At 38.6% G+C, this 24,804-nt stretch overlaps 1 protein-coding gene across 1 annotated transcript; it reads left to right on the forward strand.

Moving 5' to 3' along the window:
• The first annotated feature begins 2,336 nt into the window (after window positions 1-2,336).
• LOC124864491 (exportin-6-like) lies at window positions 2,337-24,779 on the forward strand. The gene is made up of 24 exons (XM_047359287.1): window positions 2,337-3,094; window positions 3,885-3,975; window positions 6,118-6,230; window positions 6,477-6,674; window positions 7,338-7,497; window positions 10,606-10,683; window positions 10,850-11,369; window positions 12,471-12,597; window positions 12,681-12,790; window positions 12,908-13,016; window positions 13,198-13,290; window positions 15,042-15,111; window positions 15,202-15,361; window positions 15,563-15,655; window positions 16,209-16,353; window positions 17,962-18,111; window positions 18,376-18,565; window positions 18,671-18,826; window positions 20,613-20,727; window positions 20,841-21,012; window positions 22,498-22,659; window positions 22,783-22,881; window positions 23,265-23,495; window positions 24,150-24,779. The coding sequence occupies exons 1-24, from the start codon at window positions 3,092-3,094 to the stop codon at window positions 24,249-24,251; spliced, it is 3,447 nt and encodes a 1,148-aa protein (XP_047215243.1). The 5' UTR covers window positions 2,337-3,091; the 3' UTR covers window positions 24,252-24,779.
• Window positions 24,780-24,804: the final 25 nt, after the last annotated feature.

Genomic DNA, 24,804 nt, shown 5'->3' on the forward strand with positions numbered 1-24,804 from the left:
GTATGAATGGGTGGATAACTGACTGTAGTGTGAAGTGTTTTGGGGTCCTCAGACTTGATAAAGGGCTATACAAGTGCAGGCCATCATAAATTGTCTATATATGATATGTCAATGTAATAAGGTAACTTGATATTCAGAAAGATATTTATATTAAAGCATCTAATATTTTGCTTTTTAAAATCTTGTGTTAAAATTGTTAGTTTCCCCATATTTAAGATGTTTTTATTTTTGTTTATAAACACCTATAACTGTTGCAGATAAGTAAATAGCAAGAATGACAAACGTTTACAGATTACAGATCCATTAAAGAGATTTTTAAAAAGACACTTTTTTAAGAGTGTTCCCTATCATCCCTAACCCTAGTCGGTTGCAGCAGATGACTGCTGCAGATGCATACTGGCCCTGCTTCTGCTGGAGGTTCCTTTCCACTGTTGTCATATGCTTGCTCAGGATGTTGCACAGTCAGTTGCTGGATGCAATTAGCTGGGCTTCCTTAGATAACTTTTTACTAATTGGCATTGTATAATGAACCTAATTGATTGTATTGTGGATAAAAACTGGGATTGAATTAGACTATGCTATAGCATCTAAATCTGCCTATGTGATTGGAAAAGTATTTACAAATCAAACTGAATTGCAATGAATGAAATTGTATTGAAATTAAATGTACAGGGGTTGGACAATAAAACTGAAACACCTGTCATTTTAGTGTGGGAGGTTTCATGGCTAAATTGGACCAGCCTGGTAGCCAGTCTTCATTGATTCCACATTGCACCAGTAAGAGCAGAGTGTGAAGGTTCAATTATCAGGGTAAGAGCACAGTTTTGCTCAAAGTATTGAAATGCACACAACATTATGGGTGACATACCAGAGTTCAAAAGAGGACAAATTGTTGGTGCATGTCTTGCTGGTGCATCTGTGACCAAGACAGCAAGTCTTTGTGATGTATCAAGAGCCACGGTATCCAGGGTAATGTCAGCATACCACCAAGAAGGACGAACCACATCCAACAGGATTAACTGTGGACGCAAGAGGAAGCTGTCTGAAAGGGATGTTCTGGTGCTAACCCGGATTGTCTCCAAAAAACATAAAACCACGTCTCCCCAAATCACGGCAGAATTAAATGTGCACCTCAACTCTCCTGTTTCCACCAGAACTGTCCGTCAGGAGCTCCACAGGGTCAATATACACGGCCGGGCTGCTATAGCTAAACCTTTGGTCACTCATGCCAATGCCAAACGTCGGTTTCAATGGTGCAAGGAGCTCAAATCTTGGGCTGTGGACAATGTGAAACATGTATTGTTCTCTGATGAGTCCACCTTTACTGTTTTCCCCACATCCGGGAGAGTTACGGTGTGGAGAAGCCCCAAAGAAGCGTACCACCCAGACTGTTGCATGCCCAGAGTGAATGGGGGTGGATCAGTGATGGTTTGGGCTGCCATATCATGGCATTGGCCCAATACTTGTCCTAGATGGGCGCGTCACTGCCAAGGACTACCGAACCATTCTTGAGGACCATGTGCATCCAATGGTTCAAACATTGTATCCTGAAGGCGGTGCCGTGTATCAGGATGACAATGCACCAATACACACAGCAAGACTGGTGAAAGATTGGTTTGATGAACATGAAAGTGAAGTTGAACATCTCCCATGGCCTGCACAGTCACGAGATCTAAATATTATTGAGCCACTTTGGGGTGTTTTGGAGGAGCGAGTCAGGAAACGTTTTCCTCCACCAGTATCACATAGTGACCTGGCCACTATCCTGCAAGAAGAATGGCTTAAAATCCCTCTGACCACTGTGTAGGACTTGTATATGTCATTCCCAAGACGAATTGACGCTGTATTGGCTTCAAAAGGAGGCCCTACACCATACTAATAAATTATTGTGGTCTAAAACCAGGTGTTTCAGTTTCATTGTCCAACCCCTGTATTTCTCTGATCAAAATTACAAAGTACGAATTTAGGTTTCATTGTAAGGATTATAATTTATAAAAATGTAGGGGATTACAGCAAAGAGAACCACTTATTTGGATAGGAATGGCAAAATGTGCTACTTTCTTTGCAACATTAAAAAGTCAACAGTTTATAAATTTAAATCAATCGATTAAATTTAAATATATACACTTAATTTGTTCTCTACAGAAGCCGAGAGGGGACATTTTATAGCTTTATTTTAATTATTAATAAGAAGTAATTTATCTCATAATTTTGCGGTAATTAACTTTGCACTCGTGACATTTAGTGTTTATACACTACGGTTTTAAAGATAAAACCGGATATTGTGTTTTTCGAGCCGTTTTTGGCTTGACGCAAGCTAAGTAGGTTGGTTATGTCAAAAGAGGAAGTTGTGAAGCAGACCCTGACCTCAAGCTAGCCGCCCTAAGCTTTGAAACGGGAAATAACAGGAACAGGCGTGTGTAGAATTATTTGGGTTATTATTGCAGAACTTTAAGACAAATTCCAGATATGAATATAAGTTTGAGCCGAAATTATAAACCGTAAAGATCATCGGTCGTGAGCAGCGGCCACGGAAGCATGTCTGCGGTTGACATTTAAGCTAACAAAAATTATGCCTTCAGCCTTCTAGAAAAGCTAGCTTTAGCCGCATCCGCTGCAGCGGTAGCAACTGGGTGATCAGGCGACGAAATGGCAGATTTTGAATGCTGATTAATGTTTTGTAACTTCAGTGGAATCAGAAGAGGCAACGCTTGCTCTATTTTCGACAAATGCTAGTTGATAATGTCAATCTAACGGTAAATGGCGACATACGACAATGCAGCTAACTTTTAGTTTTGAGATAGACGGTTCAACGTCCAGCCTGTCTAACTCGTAAGGTTTTATTACTGCGAGGTAAATATATTTTCGTACTGTAGGTATTTTAAATAAAAGCCAACTATATTGGTCTTGCTGTGTGCAGAGCACCAATTCAGCAGTTGTACACCATGATTAATACGGTGTGCGGTTACGTTAGCAAGCAACACCTTAGCCTGTTAGCCTAGAATTTACTAGCAACGTACTAATGTTGGCCTATTACGGTCAATTGATCGGCGACTGAATAAACTGAAGGACGCATCTGAGGCAGACTAACATGGTAAGCACAGATCTGTACGTGTTGTTTGTCTGTTTTTGTCTTGTTTGTTGTCTTCGCTCTGAAACGAAACCACTCTTTAGGTAGGTCAATAATTTCCGTACAGCTTGATTGAATGTCCCAAAATTCTCCGGTTGTTGTTGTGCCATCTAACGGTTTGAGGCCAGGCGTTTCCGTGAAATCTGACAGCTTTTCGTGCCATTTCACGGTGAAAGACGCCCATCTAGCAAAATATTTGCTCTGACTACTGATTAGCCTCGGCAAGTTGTGGCTTATTTGAGGAATTCAAACCTTCCTGCCACGGTAATTGCTCTTTAAAGGCTCCTCGGTTTTGCAAGACAGGGCCCAGCTTCTTTTCAAAAAAGCATGATCGCAAAATTACATTTTGGAAAAACAAGACTGTTGGGGGGGGGGGGATCCTCGCACGATTCATGAAAACTGATAAAGTCGACAGACAATTGCGTTTGCAAGTCTGAACATGCAAGGAAGTGAGGTTTCCAGCTTACTAAATGACTCCTCTGAGCTACATTAAGCTATATGCGCTTTATTTGAGTCTTCTCCAAATGACCTAATAAGAAACAGACAAAATGGCCATGCTCAGTATTGTTGAGCATCTTGATCATTTTTCTCTGAGGAGTTTTGTTGGACATGAAAACTCTTCCATGAAGAAGCTTTATCTGGGTTTGGGCATGCAGGCAGATTTGATTTTTAATATTGCCATACCTTTATTCTTAATCTAATCAGATTCCTACCCTATGGCCTGAATGTACTGTTTGCTTTTATCATCACTCAGGCTTCGGATGAATCATCGCTTCGTGCCTTGGAGAACCTGATGACAGAGTTCTTTCATAGCTGCACAACGAATGAGAGGAAACGGGAAATAGGTAAGTTCAAATTTATAAACAAATATATCTACAAAGTAGTGATTAGGGCATGGTCTAGTAAAAGGGTTCCTATTAGGGATAGGCAATTATCATATCAGTGTTGTGCTAAGAATATTGAATCCTGTAAAAATAACCAATTGATGTTTTTCAAACCCCCCAAAACTGTTGTTATTGTTGGGATTGTTATTTTTGCTGTTAAAATTTTTTCACTGTTGGTTTGATCAACAAATGCTGTGTTGACATTAGAGGTGGGCAATATGGAATAACAATTTTATCATGATATTTCATGGGATTTATTGCAATACTGATAAAAGTGATGATAAAAGACTAACTTCTTTGCAGTCTTTTTTTTTTTAGGTAACTGTGTTGCTGTGCCTGTCAAAGCATTCATTGCCCCACAAACACAAATACTACTGTTAAAAAAACAAAAACATTTTTGAATATACTTCTAAAGAACACCACTTACATAAAGAAGTGTAATTTATATCACTAAACTGCACACAGTAACTGATTCAATCATATTTTTGAATTTATTGATGCACTGATGGAACAAACATTGGAGAAAATGGGAAAAATAAAAATTCTGACACCGTCAATTATTGAAGTTTTCAAACATCTTTAATTGATATTTATCGTTCTCTTGAAAAGTCCAAATTCTTATGACATATTTTCCAATAAACTATGCATTAGAGGCCAACCCATTGTTGACATTTTAAAATATAATTGATCTGAATTGTGTACTGTTTAGCATCCCAACTTCGACGCTAAATGTAACTTTATGTGCTGCATTGGTGTATTTGTTAATGGGTACGTTATAATTTTAGGTCAGTGTTTGTTTTTACCAGACTATCAATTCAATTCAATTCAAAGATACTTTATTGCTCCCAATTATTCCTCCATGCATCAGTTTGTCCAATCATCATCTATTCCTCCATCCACCTTTTAATTTAGCTAATTGCCCACCAGGTTCAGGTCTGTTCTTTGTTCCCAATTGGAAACATTTGTATTTATATTATAAAATAGGCAAATAAAACCAAAAATGGCTGGATTTTGATATAAACAGTTTCATACTCTTCTTGTCCTATGGATTTAAGCATGTGAAACTTAAAACCAACCGATGAATTATATCATAAAGTTCTCTGTAGCTCAAATTGGAGATCGATGGACAGCGCATAAAACCGCCTTTCATCTTACTGTCACACAAGGTCGTAATCGTTTAGTTACAGTTAAAACTCGTGATTTTGCCATGTGTTTTTGACTGGCTGGAAGGCTTTTACATGACATAGTAGAGACACCAAAATGTTTAGTTTTAGAAACTGAAAACGCTGTTAAGTTTGAGTGTTTAATCTGATGAATCTTAATGCTAGTCTTGTATCCATTATGATAATAATTTAATAAATGAATAATTGACTGTATTAAGATGTTTAGTATCTCCATAAAGCTTTATCATAATGTCATCAAGAGTCATGCATTTGCTTAGTTGAGGTGTAGTAAATGAAGTCAGTAACATGCCTTTATAAAAGAAGCCAGTATATAGGGTATATCCCGTTTAGATCGTCAGTAACGTTAAAACGTCAGTCGCTTCTAGTTCAAATGTAGGCCATCAGAACCGTTAGTGCCTATAGGTCCCTCCTACTCATTTCCTGTCGCCAACTCCATCATTGTCGTTGAATGAAGCCAAAATCCCTTTTGAGGAAAAAAATATATAAAAAATACTGTTGAAAATGTCATTTTATTGCTTTATTTAAAACATGCATCCTCGGTTTATATAAATGTCAAATGGATCAGGTTTTACTAAGTGATTCAAAATTCAAATTCAAAAATACTTTAGTCACCCCAACGGGAAATTAAATGTTGTTGTAGCTCATATTATGCAGGTTTCTTCAAAGAGCCATTGCTGATGCTCTTCCCTACAGCATGAATCTATCATTAAAAAGTCTGCAACCCCAAATACAATGTGCTGTATACAGAAAATGAACTCCATATGATTCGGAAATACCACTTTTTGAGTAATCTGTTTGCTGTGTGTTATTTTACGCTTCCTGTGTTGCAACATGTTACTTTCAGTTTGTCTATCAGTAAAGCACTACAAAGTCATGTACCTCTCTAAGATCTCACGTTTACTTCCTTCTTTTTCTGCAGAAGAGGTGCTGAATAACTTTGCACAGCAGACCGGAGCATGGCGCCACTGCTTGTTCTTTCTCTCCAATACTCGGAATGAGTATGTGATGATGTACAGTCTCACAGTGTTTGAAGTAAGTCCTGCATGTGGTGGATTATTAAGAGTCTACTTGCCTTTTTAATGTTTTGGAAAGGATATGGTTTTCAGAAAAAAGAAGAAACGGTTTGTACATATCTCAGAAAGGATTTTGACCAGCCTTTCTGTACCAGATCTCTTTTAATCCTTTAGGTTTCTTTGCATCCACTTGACAACTTGAAGCTTCAGCTTCTTGCACAGATTTCCAATAGTTTTTGTAAAAATGTTGCCATCTGTTTTTCAGAATCTGGTGAATAAAATGTGGATTGGATTAGCTTCACAAGACAAGATGGAGATTCGCAGCTGTCTTCCCAAACTCCTACTTGCTCAGCATAAGTCTGTGCCGTATTTTATCCGTAACAAACTCTGCAAAGTCATTGTGGACATTGGTCGTCAAGACTGGCCCATGTTCTACCACGATTTCTTCACAAGCACACTTCAGGTGAGCCCTGGCCAATGGCTGTTCTGCTAATGCAAGGCTTTAAGAGTCAGCAACCGTGTGTTGAATGGCCCTTAAAGGATGCAAGCTGTCCAGTGACAATCCCTGCAAAACCACAGCTTTTCTTTTAATAAACATGTTGTCTCAGGTAATATAAACAGTTACAAAAAGCTGAAATGTTTATCAGTTGCATTTGTAAAATCGGTTCAGAGTGTCATGTTTTTTTTTCTCTGATTATTTTCATAACTGCACAACTGCGTACAGTGCTCCTGTATTTAAAAAAACACATTATTTTACTTTGTTTTGTTCTTTATTACTTTTTTTTATTCTAATGCTTCAACAAATGTTATTGTAATGCAAATAGCAAGAATCAGAAATGTTTGCTGTATCCTTTAGGAACTGTTTTTGAAGCCATAACAGAAGGTGTTCTGTTGGAAATGCACCCACAAAGCTAGAAAAGGGATTGGAATGTGGTTTGGGATCCAACTTGAGCATGCACAAAGCAAAAAATGATTAAAAAAAACAAACTATTAAAATACTGAGTCACATGTAGTAGATGTTGTACCTACTTCGAAACCCTATCCAAACACATTTCAAGTACAGTTCAAGTGTGATAAACGCTTAAGTTGGTGAGCAGAATTTGGTAATCTCTTTCAACTCTTCCAGCTGATCCAGACCCCAGCTCTTGCTCCATTGGGTTTGGTGATGTTGAAAACCACCTCAGAGGAACTCGCTTGTCCTCGAGAAGACCTCAGCGTTGCCAGGAAGGACGAGTTGCGTAAACTGCTGCTTGAGCAGGTACCAACAGTGCTTGGACTGCTGACTGGTAAGAACTACGTTTGAGACTTTGTGCTGCTGCTGCTGTGAACGGACCGGGCACTTATTAGGCCTGAAGAACCACAGAATTATTCTTTGATGTTTCTTTGATAAACTGAGTCCTGTTTCACTATAAAAGGTAATGTTAGGGTGCCTTGCAAAAAGTATTCATACCTTTTAACTGTGGGCTGCACAGAGGCACAGTTGGTAGCCCTGTTGCCTTGCAGCAAGAAGATCCTGGGTTCGACTCCCGGCCGGGGGTCTTTCTGCATGGAGTTTGCATGTTCTCCCTGTGCATGCGTGGGTTCTCACCGGGTACTCCGGCTTCCTCCCACAGTCGAAAGACATGCCTGTTAGGTTAATTAATTTCTCTAAATTGCCCTTAGGTGTATGAATGAGTGTGTGCATGGTTGTTTGTGTGTTGCCCTGCGATGGACTGGCGATCTGTCCAGGGTGAACCCTGCCTCTCGCCCTTAGACTGCTGGAGATAGGCACCAGCTCCCCGCGACCCACTATGGAATAAGCGGTAGAAAATGACTGACTGACCTTCTGTTTCACATTGCAACCACAAACGTCAGTGTTTTTTCTTTTGTGATAGACCATAAATCTGCTCGGTCAAATGAAAATAAAGTTGTGGAGATTTTTAAAGCAGGTTAGGTTATAAAACAATATCTCCAGTCAATCATCTGAAAATACTGGTCCTTCTCAAAATATTAGCATATTGTGATAAAGTTCATTATTTTCCATAATGTCATGATGAAAATGTAACATTCATATATTTTAGATTCATTGCACACTAACTGAAATATTTCAGGTCTTTTATTGTCTTAATACGGATGATTTTGGCATACAGCTCATGAAAACCCAAAATTCCTATCTCACAAAATTAGCATATCATTAAAAGGGTCTCTAAACGAGCTATGAACCTAATCATCTGAATCAACGAGTTAACTCTGAACACCTGCAAAAGATTCCTGAGGCCTTTAAAACTCCCAGCCTGGTTCATCACTCAAAACCCCAATCATGGGTAAGACTGCCGACCTGACTGCTGTCCAGAAGGTCACTATTGACACCCTCAAGCAAGAGGGTAAGACACAGAAAGAAATTTCTGAACGAACAGGCTGTTCCCAGAGTGCTGTATCAAGGCACCTCAGTGGGAAGTCTGTGGGAAGGAAAAAGTGTGGCAGAAAACGCTGCACAACGAGAAGAGGTGACCGGACCCTGAGGAAGATTGTGGAGAAGGGCCGATTCCAGACCTTGGGGGACCTGCGGAAGCAGTGGACTGAGTCTGGAGTAGAAACATCCAGAGCCACCGTGCACAGGTGTGTGCAGGAAATGGGCTACAGGTGCCGCATTCCCCAGACCTGGGCTACAGAGAAGCAGCACTGGACTGTTGCTCAGTGGTCCAAAGTACTTTTTTCGGATGAAAGCAAATTCTGCATGTCATTCAGAAATCAAGGTGCCAGAATCTGGAGGAAGACTGGGGAGAAGGAAATGCCAGAAGTCCAGTGTCAAGTACCCACAGTCAGTGATGGTCTGGGGTGCCGTGTCAGCTGCTGGTGTTGGTCCACTGTGTTTTATCAAGGGCAGGGTCAATGCAGCTAGCTATCAGGAGATTTTGGAGCACTTCATGCTTCCATCTGCTGAAAAGCTTTATGGAGATGAAGATTTCATTTTTCAGCACGACCTGGCACCTGCTCACAGTGCCAAAACCACTGGTAAATGGTTTACTGACCATGGTATCACTGTGCTCAATTGGCCTGCCAACTCTCCTGACCTGAACCCCATAGAGAATCTGTGGGATATTGTGAAGAGAACGTTGAGAGACTCAAGACCCAACACTCTGGATGAGCTAAAGGCCGCTATCGAAGCATCCTGGGCCTCCATAAGACCTCAGCAGTGCCACAGACTGATTGCCTCCATGCCACGCCGCATTGAAGCAGTCATTTCTGCCAAAGGATTCCCGACCAAGTATTGAGTGCATAACTGTACATGATTATTTGAAGGTTGACGTTTTTTGTATTAAAAGCACTTTTCTTTTATTGGTCGGATGAAATATGCTAATTTTGTGAGATAGGAATTTTGAGTTTTCATGAGCTGTATGCCAAAATCATCCGTATTAAGACAATAAAATACCAGAAATATTTCAGTTAGTGTGCAATGAATCTAAAATATATGAATGTTAAATTTTCATCATGACATTATGGAAAATAATGAACTTTATCACAATATGCTAATATTTTGAGAAGGACCTGTATAGTATGGAACAACTGCACACCTACCATGACACAACTGTCTGCCTAAACTGACAGGCTGAGCAATGAGAGCTTTAATCAGAGAAGCAGCCAAGAGACCCATGGTGTCTCTGGAGGAGCTGCAGAGATCCACAGCTCAGGTGGGGGAATCTGTCCTCACTTGTCATGCACTTCACAAGTCAGGGCTTTTTTGGTAAGAGTAGCAAGAAGAAAACCGTACACTGTGTTTGCCACAAACCATGTAGGAGACAGAGATATGGAGTTGGATGGAGGTAAATACAGGAAAAGTGTGAAGGAAACTTATTAGATGCTGCAGAGACTGTAGCGTAGAGATTCACGTTTTAACAGGACATCAACCCAAAATATAGAGCTAGAGTTGAAATGATTTGTCAAGATCAAAACATGGGGATGTTGGAATGGCCCTGTGAAAGTCTAGATCTGAAACCATCTGAGAATCTGTGGTAGGAATTGCAAATTAATGTTCATTTACCAAAAATATGAAGAGCACCTGTGGCCTGAACTTGTAAGGCGCTTTATCAAGTCCCTAGGGACCCCAACGCGCTTTACATTAGAAACAGTCATACACACATTGACAGTGGTAAACTACATTGTAGTCACAGCTGCCCTGGGGCACACTGACAAATATTTTTCTGTTGATGTGTGACATAAAATCCCAGAAAAGCCCACTGTAAGTTTGTGATGTGACAAAATGTGACCAGGTTAAAGTTTCATGAGTACTTGTGTGAGGCACTCTAAATAGCCCAAAGATAAAATTGGTCAAATATTAAAGCACAACTGGTACTTTCAGATAAATGTTTGATAAAAACCTTTTATTGGATGAAAGACCTGCTTGATTTCAACAGGTATTTTGGAGACTTACTGGGACAAACACAGCATCATTGCTTCTACGCCACCTCCATCGCCCACTTCAAGGGAAGGTGGTAAGTGAATTGTCCTTTTTTGTTAGTTTTATATAAAAGCCTAGCACCAATTATGAGTGTATTTTTTTTATTTTTTTTGCTTGTCTTTTAACCTGAGCTGTAACATGTCTTTCATCAAGCAGTTTGTAAGTTAACATTACCAATTTTTGTTTCTTTAATGTATCAGTGGAATTGCTGGGCAGTTTGTTTCAGGGCAGCCAATACTCAAAGCTGCTTTGTCAGCCTATGGCTGCATTGGACAATGAGAGTCATCAGCTCTGTTGTCTTGTTTTGGAGTGCTTGGCTCACCTGTTCAGCTGGATCCCACTTTCCACAAGTATTACACCCACGCTGCTGGCATCCATTTTCCACTTCGCACGTTTTGGTTGTGATCTACGGACAAAGGCCAAGACGGGACCTCTCATCTCCTCCACTTCTAACGGGCAGCTCAACCCAGGGGCAGTGCCAACGTCAAATGGAGAAGGTCGAAACGGGCAGCAGAGTGAGGTTAACAAGGCGGATCGCGCTCGGCTTGGCGTGTTTGCCATGACCTGTGTCAATGAACTAGTGTCAAAGAACTGCGTGCCAATGGACTTTGAGGAGTACCTGCTGCGAATGTTCCAGCAGACGTTCTTTCTTCTGCAAAGGCTGACACGAGAGAACAACGCTCATACGGTCAAGAGCCGCTTACAGGAGCTCGATGAGAGGTATGGCTCAGTCCAGAAGCATTTTATGTCTTTGCATAAAGCGTGAAAAGATTAGTGTGTTTTTACTGATAAGTTGGTTATATTTAGTTTTACTCTAAAACCAACTTGGAAGACTTATGTTTCACTCCTATTTCTTGGTAGTCCATCTATGAAAACCCTTCTTTCTTTATCCTTGTCATTTTCTATGTGGATTCTTTACAGCCCTGTTTCCTTCGTTAACATTACAATTAATTTACACCATTTTGTTTTTTCTTGTCTGAGTTTGGGGGGAATAATTTGGGGACATAGTATGTTTTAATATGATCATTTTGGTTTTATTTCATTATTTAATGTTAATGTTGCCTAATCCCTTTTATTAGAGATGCATACGTTCAACGTAAAAACAAACATTGAGTCAAATAACCAATAAACATGTGATCAGCAACCTTCATATGCTTGTAATTACCTGCAGTCTTTCAGTAGTCCTACTTGGCTGTCTCTTATATCAACAATCTTTGTTTTTCTTCAGCATTGTTTATTAAACCGATTTATATGGGTTTTAACGTGGTTTCTCAGTAATGTATTGCTTTATATTAGCATAAACTAGATGATACTGTGAAGCAACTTATAACCACAAACTAAAGTGCCTTGCAAACACATTCATACCCCTTCATATTTTTAGCATTTGGTCATATTACCATCACAAACATCATTGTACTATAATGGGATTTATGTGATAGACCAGCAGGAAGTAGCGAACAAGTGGAAGAAAAATTAAGCATGGTTCTCAGTATTCTGAACATCTCTTCAGCTGCCTTAGATAAAATTCAGTGCAACCTATTGCGTCCAGACGTTACCAAATTAGTAAATAGAGTTTAACTGTGTAATTTAATCTCCGTATAGAAGCAGCTGTTCTCCGAAGGCCTCGGAGGAGCACAGCAGATAGGCCAGGGATAAAGTTGTGGAGATTTTTATCACTGTGTTGCCTATCACAAAATGGTAACTTAAAAGATTAAGGGTTGTGATTTGACAAAATATCGTCAAGTGGTATGACTACTTCTGCGAAGCACTGTTCATGTATTGACTTCGTCTTGTGTTAATGATGTCTCTCTAATCTTGCAGTTACTTGGAAAAGTTTACAGATTTTCTGCGCCTGTTTGTGAGTGTTCACCTGAGAAGGATTGAGTCAAGTCCCCAGTTTCCAATTGTAGAGTTTCTTGGTCTGCTTTTCAAGTACACCTTCAACCAGGTAATGATGGTTTTAGCAGTAATTTACATGTTTTATTAATTGGTGCAGAGTTTATACAGGCCTGCTTCTCCTTAAATTGACAGCATACACAAGAGGGATACTTTGCTTGTCTGGACATTTGGAGTGTGTTTTTGGATTTTCTGACAACCAAAATAAAAAGCAGACTTGCTGACAGAGAAAGTGTACTTAATAGGTAAGTGTGATTAACTGCTTACAGTACATTGGAGTCAACCATGTGTACAGATCTTTTCATGTCTTTTTAATACTATTAATTGCATGTGATTAAGTACATTCATGTGGGATCTGACAGGTACAAAGATGCCTTAGTTCTTCTGCTAAGGGAAGTTCTCGATCGCATTCAGTTCAGATGCAACCAGGCTCAGTTGGAGGAGCTTGATGATGAGACTCTGGATGATGATGTAAGAAGATTTAACAAATATAAATAAATTGTCATTCTGTACAAACAGATACTTTAGAATGAATAACTATATCATTACTATAGTATTAGCTTGGTAATCTTTGAACTCCTTGACATGTTATAAAAGTATATTTCTCCCTTAGTTCAAAGCTTAAATGGTTTTCTTCATTCCATCACTATAGCAACAGACGGAGTGGCAAAGGTACCTGCGTCAGAGTCTGGAGGTGGTTGCCAAGGTGATGGAACTGCTCCCATCCCATGCATTTTCTACCCTGGTAAGATAGCAGTTGGACTTTATACAGGGTTTAGATTTCATGTTATCACTTTAGCATCCCATTTAACTAAATTACTTTCAGCACCTAGGTTCCTAAGATATAGGAATCCACTATTAATAATGTTTAATAACATCTTGAAGCCGAAAACGTCTCACTCCATGTCAGCATTTGTGCTAACCCACTTGATTAATTCATGTTCTTTAGTAATGCAGTGGGTCAGTTCAGAGTTGTGCATTGTATTTATATTTGAATAAAGATCTTTAGTCTTATGGGGACGGTCAATAGAAAGTCCTAAATTACACCTAAATATATCTTAATTCTGCTCTTAAAATCAAATGTGCTGCTTTTTTTTTTATAAGCTTTTACTTTGAAAGGAAAACCGTGCTTTTTCCCTTGAGTATCTGCATAATAATCGTAATCACGTAATCATGTGTGAACCTGCATAAGTTGAGGAACTTTGGAGATTCTCCGAAATGATAATGTTCAGTATACTTTAGGCATGCATACTGTTGATTTGTACTCTTAAAAACCACTGTAAGAATGGTGCGTTGCTTCTGCAGCTGGAACATTTTGTCCCGTGTACATTCGGCTATTTGCTGAAAGAAGTAATGACCAAGAGGAAATGGATAATGATGCTGTAGGAAAAAACAGGATACAATTGTTCTGAGAGGATTACCCGCTATGCTTCTAATGTTCCTCCTTTGTATTTTTGATTTTCAGTCTAGGGTTTACATTATTTAAACCATTTTTATTTTTTTTTTGGATTTCTCCTCATAAAGGATGTATTGTTTTTTTTTTTCCCCCCCAAACCAAGGGATGTAGTAATACAGTTAGGACCAAAGTGAACTTTTAATGTAAATCATAACCTTTGGATTTCAAATTCAGCTTTTGCAGCTTTTTTTTTTTTCTTTTTTTTTTTTAAGGCAATTTTAAATTTTACCAGCAGGCACATTATCATTTGTAAGTGACTCTTAGAGAATTTGCTTAAAGTGAATAATATGAAAAGAACACAATATTAATATGCTGACCATTTGCTTCGTCCTGTGGCGAACAACTTTGATATCTTTGATACTTTATGCAAATGCACATTGTGTGGGCTCTCTAACTATAAATCAACTTGATGTTAGAATGTGTGAATCTGCAGTAGTGTGAGTTAGACTGTCAGTTTTATTTCAGATTTTCTTTGAACCATTTTTCTTATCATGTTTTGTTTCATTTTGCTAATACGCTATTGCTAATATATCAAGAACTATGTTCTGCGTTGTTTTAGGAATGCATTTATTTGAACATTGAAATAACAATTTCAATTGTAATACATTTTTCTTCCAGAGACTTTTCTTAATTTTCATGCTTAATACATGAAATGTATCCTACCAAATGCTGCATTTAGCAGTCCCTTGCTATTATGTATGCATATAATCCATATTTAAAAGCTGCATGTTCTGTGGTGCGGCTGCTCAATCATCATTGTTTATTTACTTGGCTCAGGACACTGAATTTGAATTGTTTACTGTAAAATGCTTCCTTTTTTAACCCACTTCCTCTTGAGAGACACTTAATTTTGTAATCACTTGTTGAGTCTTTATTCTGTGCTCTTTTCTCACAATTGTAAAATGCCCTTATCTGTTAAGTGCTGGTTTCAATGCATATCTACCCTAAGATGTTGAGACCCTAAATTTTATTTAAAAGAACAAGAATTATTTTGGCATGACTGGTAATTTTATATTTTCATACTTTCTCTGTGTTTCAAGTTTCCAGTCCTACAAGAAAATTTGGATGTATACCTGGGTCTGCGGCAGTTTATCGTCTCCAATGGCTCAAGTATGTAAAGGTTGAAGCTTTTCTGATGTTTATTGATTGAACTTGAGAGCGATAACTTAATAAATGTGGTGTGTATTTTTTTTCTTTTAGGTCGAAGACTGAACATAACAGCGGAGAATGACTGTCGCCGACTCCACTGTTCTCTCAGGGACCTCAGCTCACTGCTACAGGCAGTAGGACGCCTAGCTGAGCACTTTATTGGAGAGGTTTTTGCTGCACGTTTCAGTGATGCTCTGGCTGTGGTGGAGAGGTCCGTGCTTTGTTACATCTTTTTAAGGCGGGGGGCTCAGAGTGCTATTATTGCGAATAAAACTTCCATTTTTTACTTTATGTACCAAAGTCACGGTACAGTTGTGCCGACAGAGGCGACTGTTTGTGTGTTCTTTTAAAAATGTTTTTGGTGGTTTTATGAAACATGTGGCATATAATGGCCCATTTGTGTCCTCTTTAGGTTGGTTGAATTAACTTGTTATGGCTCTCAGACCGGCCTTTATGACCTGGAGACAGCTGTGCCTTCTGTTCTCAAACCTGACCTCACTGACGTGTGAGTATCACGTGTCCTGGGCTGCTGGGTTACAAAACACAGCGTTTCCAACCAGCGAGAAGCTGACTGCAAATAGTTAAAGATGCTGGTTTAAATTGAAATGTTGCAAACTGTGAATATAAAAATGCTGAAAAGCCACCCCGGTAACTTGCAGAGTAGTTGGTTCCTGTTCCTACATAATGCAATCATATTTCAGGTTCTGAGTTTTAAAATGTCTTGAATGTTCCTTATGTAGCCCATTCAATCCTAGACTTTAGCACACTCATACTTCACGTGCTTTATCTTGTCTTAAAGGGGATATATCATTGCGTTGTGGTCTATCTAATTTAAAGATATCTACGCAGCACCTGGAGGGACTAAATCCAACTTTTCTGCACTCCTATTGACTCCAAGTACACAATAAAATGTATTTAAGGGCTAACAAAATGCATTATGCATGATATGTCCCCTTTAATGATCAAACAATAAGATTTACTGTTGGTCAATTATGTCAGACCCTATTGGTGACCCTTCCAAAAGTGAGTCATGTTTTATTTGGATTGTGTATTTACAGACATGCGCAGGCTCTTGCTGCTTTGCAAGCCTATTCCCACTGGCTAGCTCAGTTCTACAGTGAAGTCCACAGTCAAAACCAGAGCCAGTTCATCAACCTCATCACTTCTGCAGTAAATGCTGGTAGCCCACTCATCACAACTAAGGTACTTGGCTCGAATTGAATCTTGCTTTCTTTGTATTTCTATGCTGTTGACAGCCGTGGCATTAATCGTGCTTTCCGATTTATAAGTGTGTAAAGATATTTCTTTATCAGTGCTATGTCAGGAATGCCCTAAATGTTTCTCCAGGTTTTACAAATGTTTAATTGGGTATAAAAATTTAAATACAAGTTTTCATTGTCTTTCTAGTTTTAAAAAGATGAGTTTTACTGGGGTAAAATAATTATTTAGAATATTTCTCGCATTTTTCCTTGCAACAATTGACAATTATTCAACAAAAAGGACCTATAATGTGGGTTTTATTCACATTTCAGACATTTGATTGTTGGCTTTTGTCTTGTGATAACCTTAAACTTTGGGCAGTTATGTGGCTCCTCTGCTGGATGGAACATGTATATAATGCAGTCACTTTCTGAAATTAAAGCGTTTTTTGTTTTTAATTATAGTATTGCCTCTATTTGTATAGTTATTATATATAGTAAAATATAATTTATAGTTATTTTGATCAATAGACTCAAGCAAAAATATAGAATAAATACCTGCCAAGTTTAGTAGCTTTAAACCTCTGCAGAATATAGAAGCGGCCAGACTGTTCTGAAACCGAGGGAAAAGTGTAGGAACCTTCTTTTAGCCAGCTGACCGAGAGTGCACAGCAAATGGTGACAAAAAAAATGTTTTCAAATGTCCAGTTATATAAAAAGATGTTTAATCGGCAAGCTAACTGGCGGTGAACATTTAGCTAGCAAAGAAGAGGAAACTGGTGAGTTTAGTTATCACTGAAACACATTCAGCTGGCCAGCCAGGTGCTAGTAACTTAATTTACGTTTTTAATTAGTCATGATTATAGTCAAAAGATGATTTTAATTGAAAATGTGCATCGTCAGCCCTAACGTTTCTGGATCTATTTGAAAAAAATATATTTTATAAGTTAAATGATAATCTCTTTTCTTTTTTATGCATAACTGAAGCTGACTGACACCTGTTTAGAAAAGCAGTTACAGTTTCATGTTGCAATGAAAATATGCGATGAAGTAATATGTAAAAACTGCAACCTGAGCTTTTGACCTTCACTGAAAAAATTCTCTCTTAGGTCTTTTATTCACCTTCTCTCTTCTTATCTCATGTTTATTCTCCTCTTTAGCTCATTCGTTTTGTAAACTTAAGGTTGTAAATCAGGTTCAGTTGTTGTTTTTGGCAACCTTATAACCTAAAGTTGGCCATTCGTAACTCTATTGATCACGAGTGGAAGTGGTAGAGCATATTTCCAGACTTAAAACAATCCCAGTGGATAATAACAGCATTGCAGAGATCATGTTCCAGGGCACATGTGAAACCAGTCACAGCTGCGGGTGAATGTGTGAAATTGTCAAACTTAGCGATGTTTGACATCCAGCTTTTTAGACTGCTGCCTGAGAAGCTGGAAGAGCAACTCACATCAGCAGGTCTAATCTCCAACCTCAGTTTAAAAGAAATAATCTTACTTCCTATGAAAAACCTCTGGGGTGTCTGATTCCTGGGAGCTTTTGTTTTCAAAAGAAGCTGGTTTTCTCCTTTTCTAACTTTCACGATATTGAATCATTTTTTATACTTTAGGTACCTGAAAAGCTGCTTCTCTCAGCAAGCCATCTGCTGGTTTCCATCACTGCTACAGTGAGGCCCGTGTTTTTGGTCACTTTGCCAGCTGTCCAGAACATCTTCAACCGGATTACTACAGAGAATCAGACCCACAGACTTCCCCAAGAGGTAAAGCTAGTTAGCTTTATAGAGCGTTTATGTAATTTTAATGTCATTTACTGATGACACATCTTTACTTTGATGTTTTGGTTTTGCTGTTCATTTTTATTTATAGCAATTGTTTAGAAAATTTTTAAATTGACCATCTCATTCGGCTCCAGATCATAATTGTTTTTGCTTTTTTTTTTTTTTTTCTGGGCTTTTAAAGGTAAAACATTTAGAAATCTTCTCAGTAACTGAAATAATCAATTTGTCTATTTGTGTTTTGTCTAGGCTCACATTCTTGTGTGCAGAGCTTTGTCCAACATGCTGTTGCTTCCATGGCCAAATTTATCCGAGAGTGAGCAGCAATGGCAAACGCGCTCCAGCAGTCATGCCAGCCTAGTGGCTGCTCTCACTCGGGAATATCGTACTTTAAGAGGAACGGTGAACATCAGTCCACGGCAGCCGGGCCTGGATAATGGTCGGTTTAACGTTCTGTTGCTTTTGTTAGATAAGATACCTGCTTTTATCATCAATAATTAACCATCTTTTTGCTGTTTTCTCCCAACATTTGTCTCCTCTCCAGTGAAAGCAGTGATACAGCAGACTCTGCCTGTGCTCAGGGATACAGTCGACAGCATCTCGAGTGAATCCACCAAATCACGTCAGATCTGTTACCAGAGTCTTCAGGAGTCTGTCCAAGTGACTCTCAACCTGTTCCCTGTTTTTATTCAGCAGCCAGGTGTGTTGGTTAAACATAGTTTCATTTAAAGTAGAACTAAACCCGGTGTGAATGCATAACCTCGCCCCGAGACACGTTTTGACAAAATCCACCAAGGTGGGCGGTGACAGGAGACACTGAGGGGCACGGCCAAGTGTGGAGATGAGTGGAGGGGGTTAAGCGGGGGTGTGGTCAGGATGATTGAAGGCAACAGCTAGCTTAATTTTACATTTTGAAACATGAGGAGTGATCCATTTTTTGAGGTGGAGGCTTTTCACCCCCTTCGTCACCAGAGGTTGTGGGAGGCTTTATAGAGCCCAGTGGGCCTGAGCCTCATCAGTTTACAAAACATTAACACTAAAGCTAATTACTATGGAATCTGATGGGTCTAAATCTTCTGAATACATCAATTAAAATGCTATGGTAGCTAATAGGAAATAAAATGCCAACCTGAAAAACGCTTTCATTCAATGCTCGCAATTCCAACTCGCGATTTGCTACGGGGCCGTGTGTCTGAGCGAGAGGGTTTTATACCCAAACATGAGGCTGTGACGTAGACATGTACCAAGATGTACTGTTTGAACCAATAGGAGAATAAAGCTACATTAGCCACCATTTTACGGAACCCCAAAGTGCTCAAAATTAAATAAATAAATGAAACATTATGAAAATAAGTATCTACATCAATAAATAATAGAGAAACATATAATGTGACAATGAAATTTTTAAATCATTGAATGCATCTTAAATTCTCAGCTCATTATTATGAAATATATTTCATTTTCCATTAAAAATCAGCTTTATAACATAAAAGAATTAAGATATAGAATTTTTTACCTAATAACTGAAATTATTTTTGAGGCTATTTTTATATAATTCCAGCAGTAAAGGAAAATGAAATATATTTTATTATAATGAGCTGAGAATTTAATATGCATTCAATTATTTCACTATTTCACATTATATGTTTATTATCTATTGATGTAGATACTTATTTTATAATGTTTCATTTATTTATTTAACTTTGAGCACTTTGGCATTCCATACCATTCAACCCAAAGAGGGCAGTACTAAGACAATTTTAGGACAACTATTGCAGAATGAAACAAATTTGCACAGCAACATAAAGATAGCACCATTAAGGTCCAATTTATACAGTTTATCTGCAAAGAAAAATTGATTTGGAGTTTAGCTAGTCTTTACAGTTCAAGCTATAAATGTGGCCACAGTAGAGGTTATTTTGTTTACTATTTAAAACCTCAGTTTATAGAGCTGCAAATTAAATGCTACCCTAGTCATTTGAATCTGATGTATTTCAGCAGGAACACCTCTAAAATCTGCCTGACAAGGATTTTAATTCCCCTGCATACTCACCCTATGTGATATATGTTTACAACTGGTGGATGCTTCGCTTCTTCCTCATCAGGATGCAGTTTATTATGTGATTTATTTAATCTGTGCCTAAACTGGCTTGTTTTTAGGCTGAAACATTTTGACATTTGTAAACATTTAGTTAAGATTCACAGAAAAATGCTGTCATGCAACGTTGTGTAAAGTAAATGTCTGCTAAGTATAAGCAGTGTTGTGCCAGATCACCCTTACAGACAGCTGGTTCAACGTTAAGTTCACTCAGGTTTAAAGGAGTTAATGTTTATGGTTCACCTGAAGATTATGAACCTATTTCAGTTTAAATATGAACTAGTCCTTATATAAATAATCATTGGCTAACGTTTATTACAAAAAAAATTGTACTTACCTCTAAGGCTTTGTGATTTCTGTTTTTGTGATCATTACTTTTCTGCTGCAGATGTGACAGATGAGATGCTGGCCTTCTTCTTGACACTGTTCCAAGCACTGCGAGTCCAAATGGGTGTTGCTTTCACAGGGCAGATCATTCACACTTTCCTCAGCATGTTCACGAGGTAAAAATTAAACTTTACATTACTTCCTATTCTGAACACTTGTCAGTTTTGCCAGCGAGTGTTACTGCAATCCTGTCCTGATAGGAAATTTTGCGTAATGTGTGATGTTTCAGGGAGCAGCTGGCTGCCAGTATTTTACAAGAAGGCAGCGCCGGATGCAGGGTGGTGCAGAAGTTCCTGAAAATTCTGCAGGTGGTGGTGCAAGAACCTGGTCAAGCTTTCAAGCCCTTCCTGCCCAGCATCCTCTCACTGTGCATGGAGCAGGTCTACCCAGTTGTGGCTGAGGTCAGTTAGTGTTTATGCAGGATAGTTGAAAAACGTCCTTCTTGATTTTTACTCTTCCTTTTTGTTGCATAGAACAGTGTTGGACAGTTATGTCTCATTTTACGTTGCAGGAAGGGTGTTAACAGTCACATCATGTGTTTGGTTGCCATGACACAGACACACAGCTTGCATGCATTCACACTGCATTACTGTTAACTAGCAAACTTTTATCTAGGCTAAATGATTAGCAACCAAAAGTGAAGCCATGATATTGCAGAGTTAAGACCGAAATTAAGACTAGGACCACAAGAGGGCGTCACTTTTACCTTGTTTTAGAGGAGGCTTAATAATGGCAAACATGACACTTAATGAGGCTGAATTCTGCCTCTTTCCGATTGTTTTATAACGTTTTACTAGAATAAAGCTTGAGCAGCTAAAATAGTAAAATAATTAGTAAAATATATTTTTTATTATACACCCAGTGGCCTCTTTATTAGCTACACCTTGCTAATACTGGGTTGGACCCATTTTGCCTTTAGAACTGCCTTAATTCTTTTTCATAACCTATCTGCTTGATGTTTCGATTTGTTGTGAGTCCAGAGATGATGTTATGCACACCTTGGTTGTAAGGTGTAGTTGGCAACTGTTTTCTTTCTGTCATCTCAGACCATCCCACCCATTCTCCTCTTACCTCTGATATCTAAGAGGCAGTTTCTGTTCATGCATGCCAGATATTTTCTCTTTTTGGGATCATTCACTGTAATCTTGAGAAATGATTTTTCCATCAAACAGCTCCAGAGTTACTTACATCCCCTTCTTTCCCATTTGATGCTCAGTTTAAACTTGCTGTCATGTGATTGGCTAACTCTTCTTTTGTTAACAAGCAGTTGAACAGGTGTATCTAATAAAGTTGCTAGTGACGGTAGCCTACTGTTTCTATCAGATTTGGCTACAAAAGTGACTAGAACTAATCCTATCAAATTTGTAAAATATTGATCAAAATAATAAACTTGTTTATTCCAATTATCTATTATTCAATTATTCAGCGTTTTTGTTATCCATCAATCAATCCATCAATTCTATGTGCTACAACCTGTTTGCTATTGCAGTTCACAACTGTTAACTGTACGACTGAGCATGCAGCATTTTGTTGTGTTGTTCTTAGGGCTGCAAATGACTCCCTCTGCTGGGTTTTATGTTACCCATGTGTTATGCTGCAAATATCCCCATATTAAAGGGATTTAAGAGGGCGGTTTTAAGAAAACGCCTAAAATATCAACCACAACGGTTCAGAATGAGAGTTGCAGGGTTGAAAGCCTGAAGCAATTGGTTAGTTGAAATTACTCAGAATGTAAGAGAAAAAAATGCCACATTGTATTACACCAAGTAATGCAACAACACCGTAGTCGATTTTCTTTGAAATCCTGACGAATGTACAAAGTTGTTTACTTGACATGAAAGTAAATGTATAATAATCAGATTTCATGAATGATTTCTCTTGAACAGCGGTCCTCACCGGATGTCAAGACAGAAATGTTCGAGTTGCTATACCAAATACTTCACCATAACTGGAGGTACTTCTTCAAAACCTCGGTCTTAACGAGTGTCCAAAGAGGAGGCGTTGACGACACCATAGAGAACGAGGCCCAGTTCACAGCAGCCATGCAGGTGTGTTTATTCACATGTATATTTATCAATATAACGATTAAAAGAATAGATGCCATTTTAGTTATTTGCGTTTTGCACTCGTTCAGCTTCATTTCCTGTTCTTTGTTGTAATATCTTTTTCAGGCATTTGGGCAGTCCTTTCTGCAAACTGATCTCCACATCTTCAAGCAGAATCTGTCCTATCTGGAGTCACTAAACAGCAAGCACAAGTTGTATCACAGAGTACGTTTAGCTTTTCTTCCAATATCTTTTAATTTTAGAGGTTTTAACTAATACATTTTTTGAGGGGTGAAACAACTTTTGAGTGATTATGGGTGTAAGAGTGAATAATATTTAGAGTTGACTATGCTATTAGATCTCAGAGTTGAATTATTCCTTTCCTTCATCCCTCTCTCTGTTCCTCTGTTCTCAGTCAACTACAATAAATATTAAAGGGTTAGCAAGTTTTGCATTTTTAAGTAATACAAGAAAGAATGTGCCTCAGCACATTTAGAATCTGACTAAAATAAGTAAAACTGGAATAATATGCACACAGTGTGAGCTGCAGTCTGTTATAACTCATCCTCCAACTGTATTTTGTTTTTTCTTTTATTCTGATTCTTCAGAAGCTTTTCCGAACCTCGATGCTCTTCCACTTCATCAACGTGCTCCTGCAGGTCCTTCTGCACAAAAGTCACGACCTCCTTCAGGAGGAAATAACCCTTGCCATTTACAACATGGCGTCTGTTGACTTCGATGCCTTCTACTCGGTTTTCATGCCAGAGTTTCTGAACGGCTGTCAAGGTGTGGACACCAGTCAGCGGGACGTTCTCGCGCGCAACTTCAAGCTAGAGCAGGTAAGGTTTTTTCCCAGACCCATCAAGTAACTGTGATGTTTTTTTTGGGTTGTTTTTTTTTCCCCACATTGTTTTTACACTTTCTGTGTAAGATAAAATCACTTGTTTAACATATTGCTCTGAATTTAGCTCCATCCATCCAATGGATACCTTGTTTAATTTTGTACAGGAAAATAATTCATGAAATGCATATGGTGAGAAAACATTTTCTAGGATTTCTATCTTGTTTCATACCTTTTTCTGCTGTTCTTGCTTTAGTTTAGCAAGGTCAGTTATTAAAACGCAGTACAGGTGAGAACTGCACCTATATACCTTTGCTGCTTTTCTTTGCATAAAGCCAAAGTAAATAAGGCACTAATTAAATAGCACTTTGTCACCTCAGGGGATCATATTTTCACACTTTTGAGTCTGTAGCTCCTCCTGTGTTATTCACAGTCAGCAGGATTCTTATTGAAAACACTAATTTACATAAAGCCATTGTTTTTCATTCTTCGTTTACACAAGGATATGTTGAATATTGCATTGCACTTTTGAAAGGTAAAGCACATAACACTTGATTTAATAAATGTGCTTTGTATCCCAGAAGCATTATCCATAACACTTCAACATGACTCTATCTATAAATTAACTTATTGTTTCCCACCTTAATTCCAGGACCTGCCGTCATTCACTCAAAGCGTGCAGAGACTGGTGAACGACCTTCGCTACTATAGACTGTGTAACAGTAGTTTGCCCACTGGCACCATCAAGCTATAGCAAATCGACAGCTTGAACCACTCCACAAGTCAGCTGTGATCTTCAAAGACTGCCTGTGCTGACCACTCTGCCCAACACTCCTTCACTTCGGCTTCGCTCCACTCACAGCAACGGCACGGAGCAGCACACGTAGTTTAGTAGAGTAATGGGAGGGTGAGCATGCTGCTGATAACGTTCTTTAGTTTCTACTGTAAAACGTTGACACATTGGTATTTTGTTTTAGAGCAGTGTCCTCCTTGTGTCTTGCCAATGAACATTTGGTGAGGAAATGTATACCTGGTCTGCAGTTGGCATCTGTCCAGACCTGGAGCTGTCTGAGCCAGGCCTTCTCTCCCGTTCTCCCACAACAAAGCTGGGCTGGGACTGAGCACTTTCAACTCATTTTGAGTTATTTTTAATGTCTGCTTTTATTCGTTTTGCCTTTTTTTTTCATCTCCAAAGGAGATCAAAATTCAACTTAAGATCTTTCATATCATTCCATTCTGAAAACGTGAAAACTGCTTGATTTAATAAATTGCTTTTTTTTTACTTTTTTGGTTTTTTTGGCTGTGAT

Source organism: Girardinichthys multiradiatus, chromosome Y (genome assembly GCF_021462225.1).
Source record: "Girardinichthys multiradiatus isolate DD_20200921_A chromosome Y, DD_fGirMul_XY1, whole genome shotgun sequence".
In the NCBI taxonomy this organism is placed as follows: Eukaryota; Metazoa; Chordata; class Actinopteri; order Cyprinodontiformes; family Goodeidae; genus Girardinichthys; species Girardinichthys multiradiatus.

Excerpts from the sequence above, each read along its gene's own strand:
- LOC124864491 (XM_047359287.1), top strand. Across the intron at positions 21,013-22,497 it reads TCTACCCAGTTGTGGCTGAG|CGGTCCTCACCGGATGTCAA; the intron begins GTCAGTTAGTGT and ends TCTCTTGAACAG. Across the intron at positions 22,882-23,264 it reads AGCACAAGTTGTATCACAGA|AAGCTTTTCCGAACCTCGAT; the intron begins GTACGTTTAGCT and ends CTGATTCTTCAG.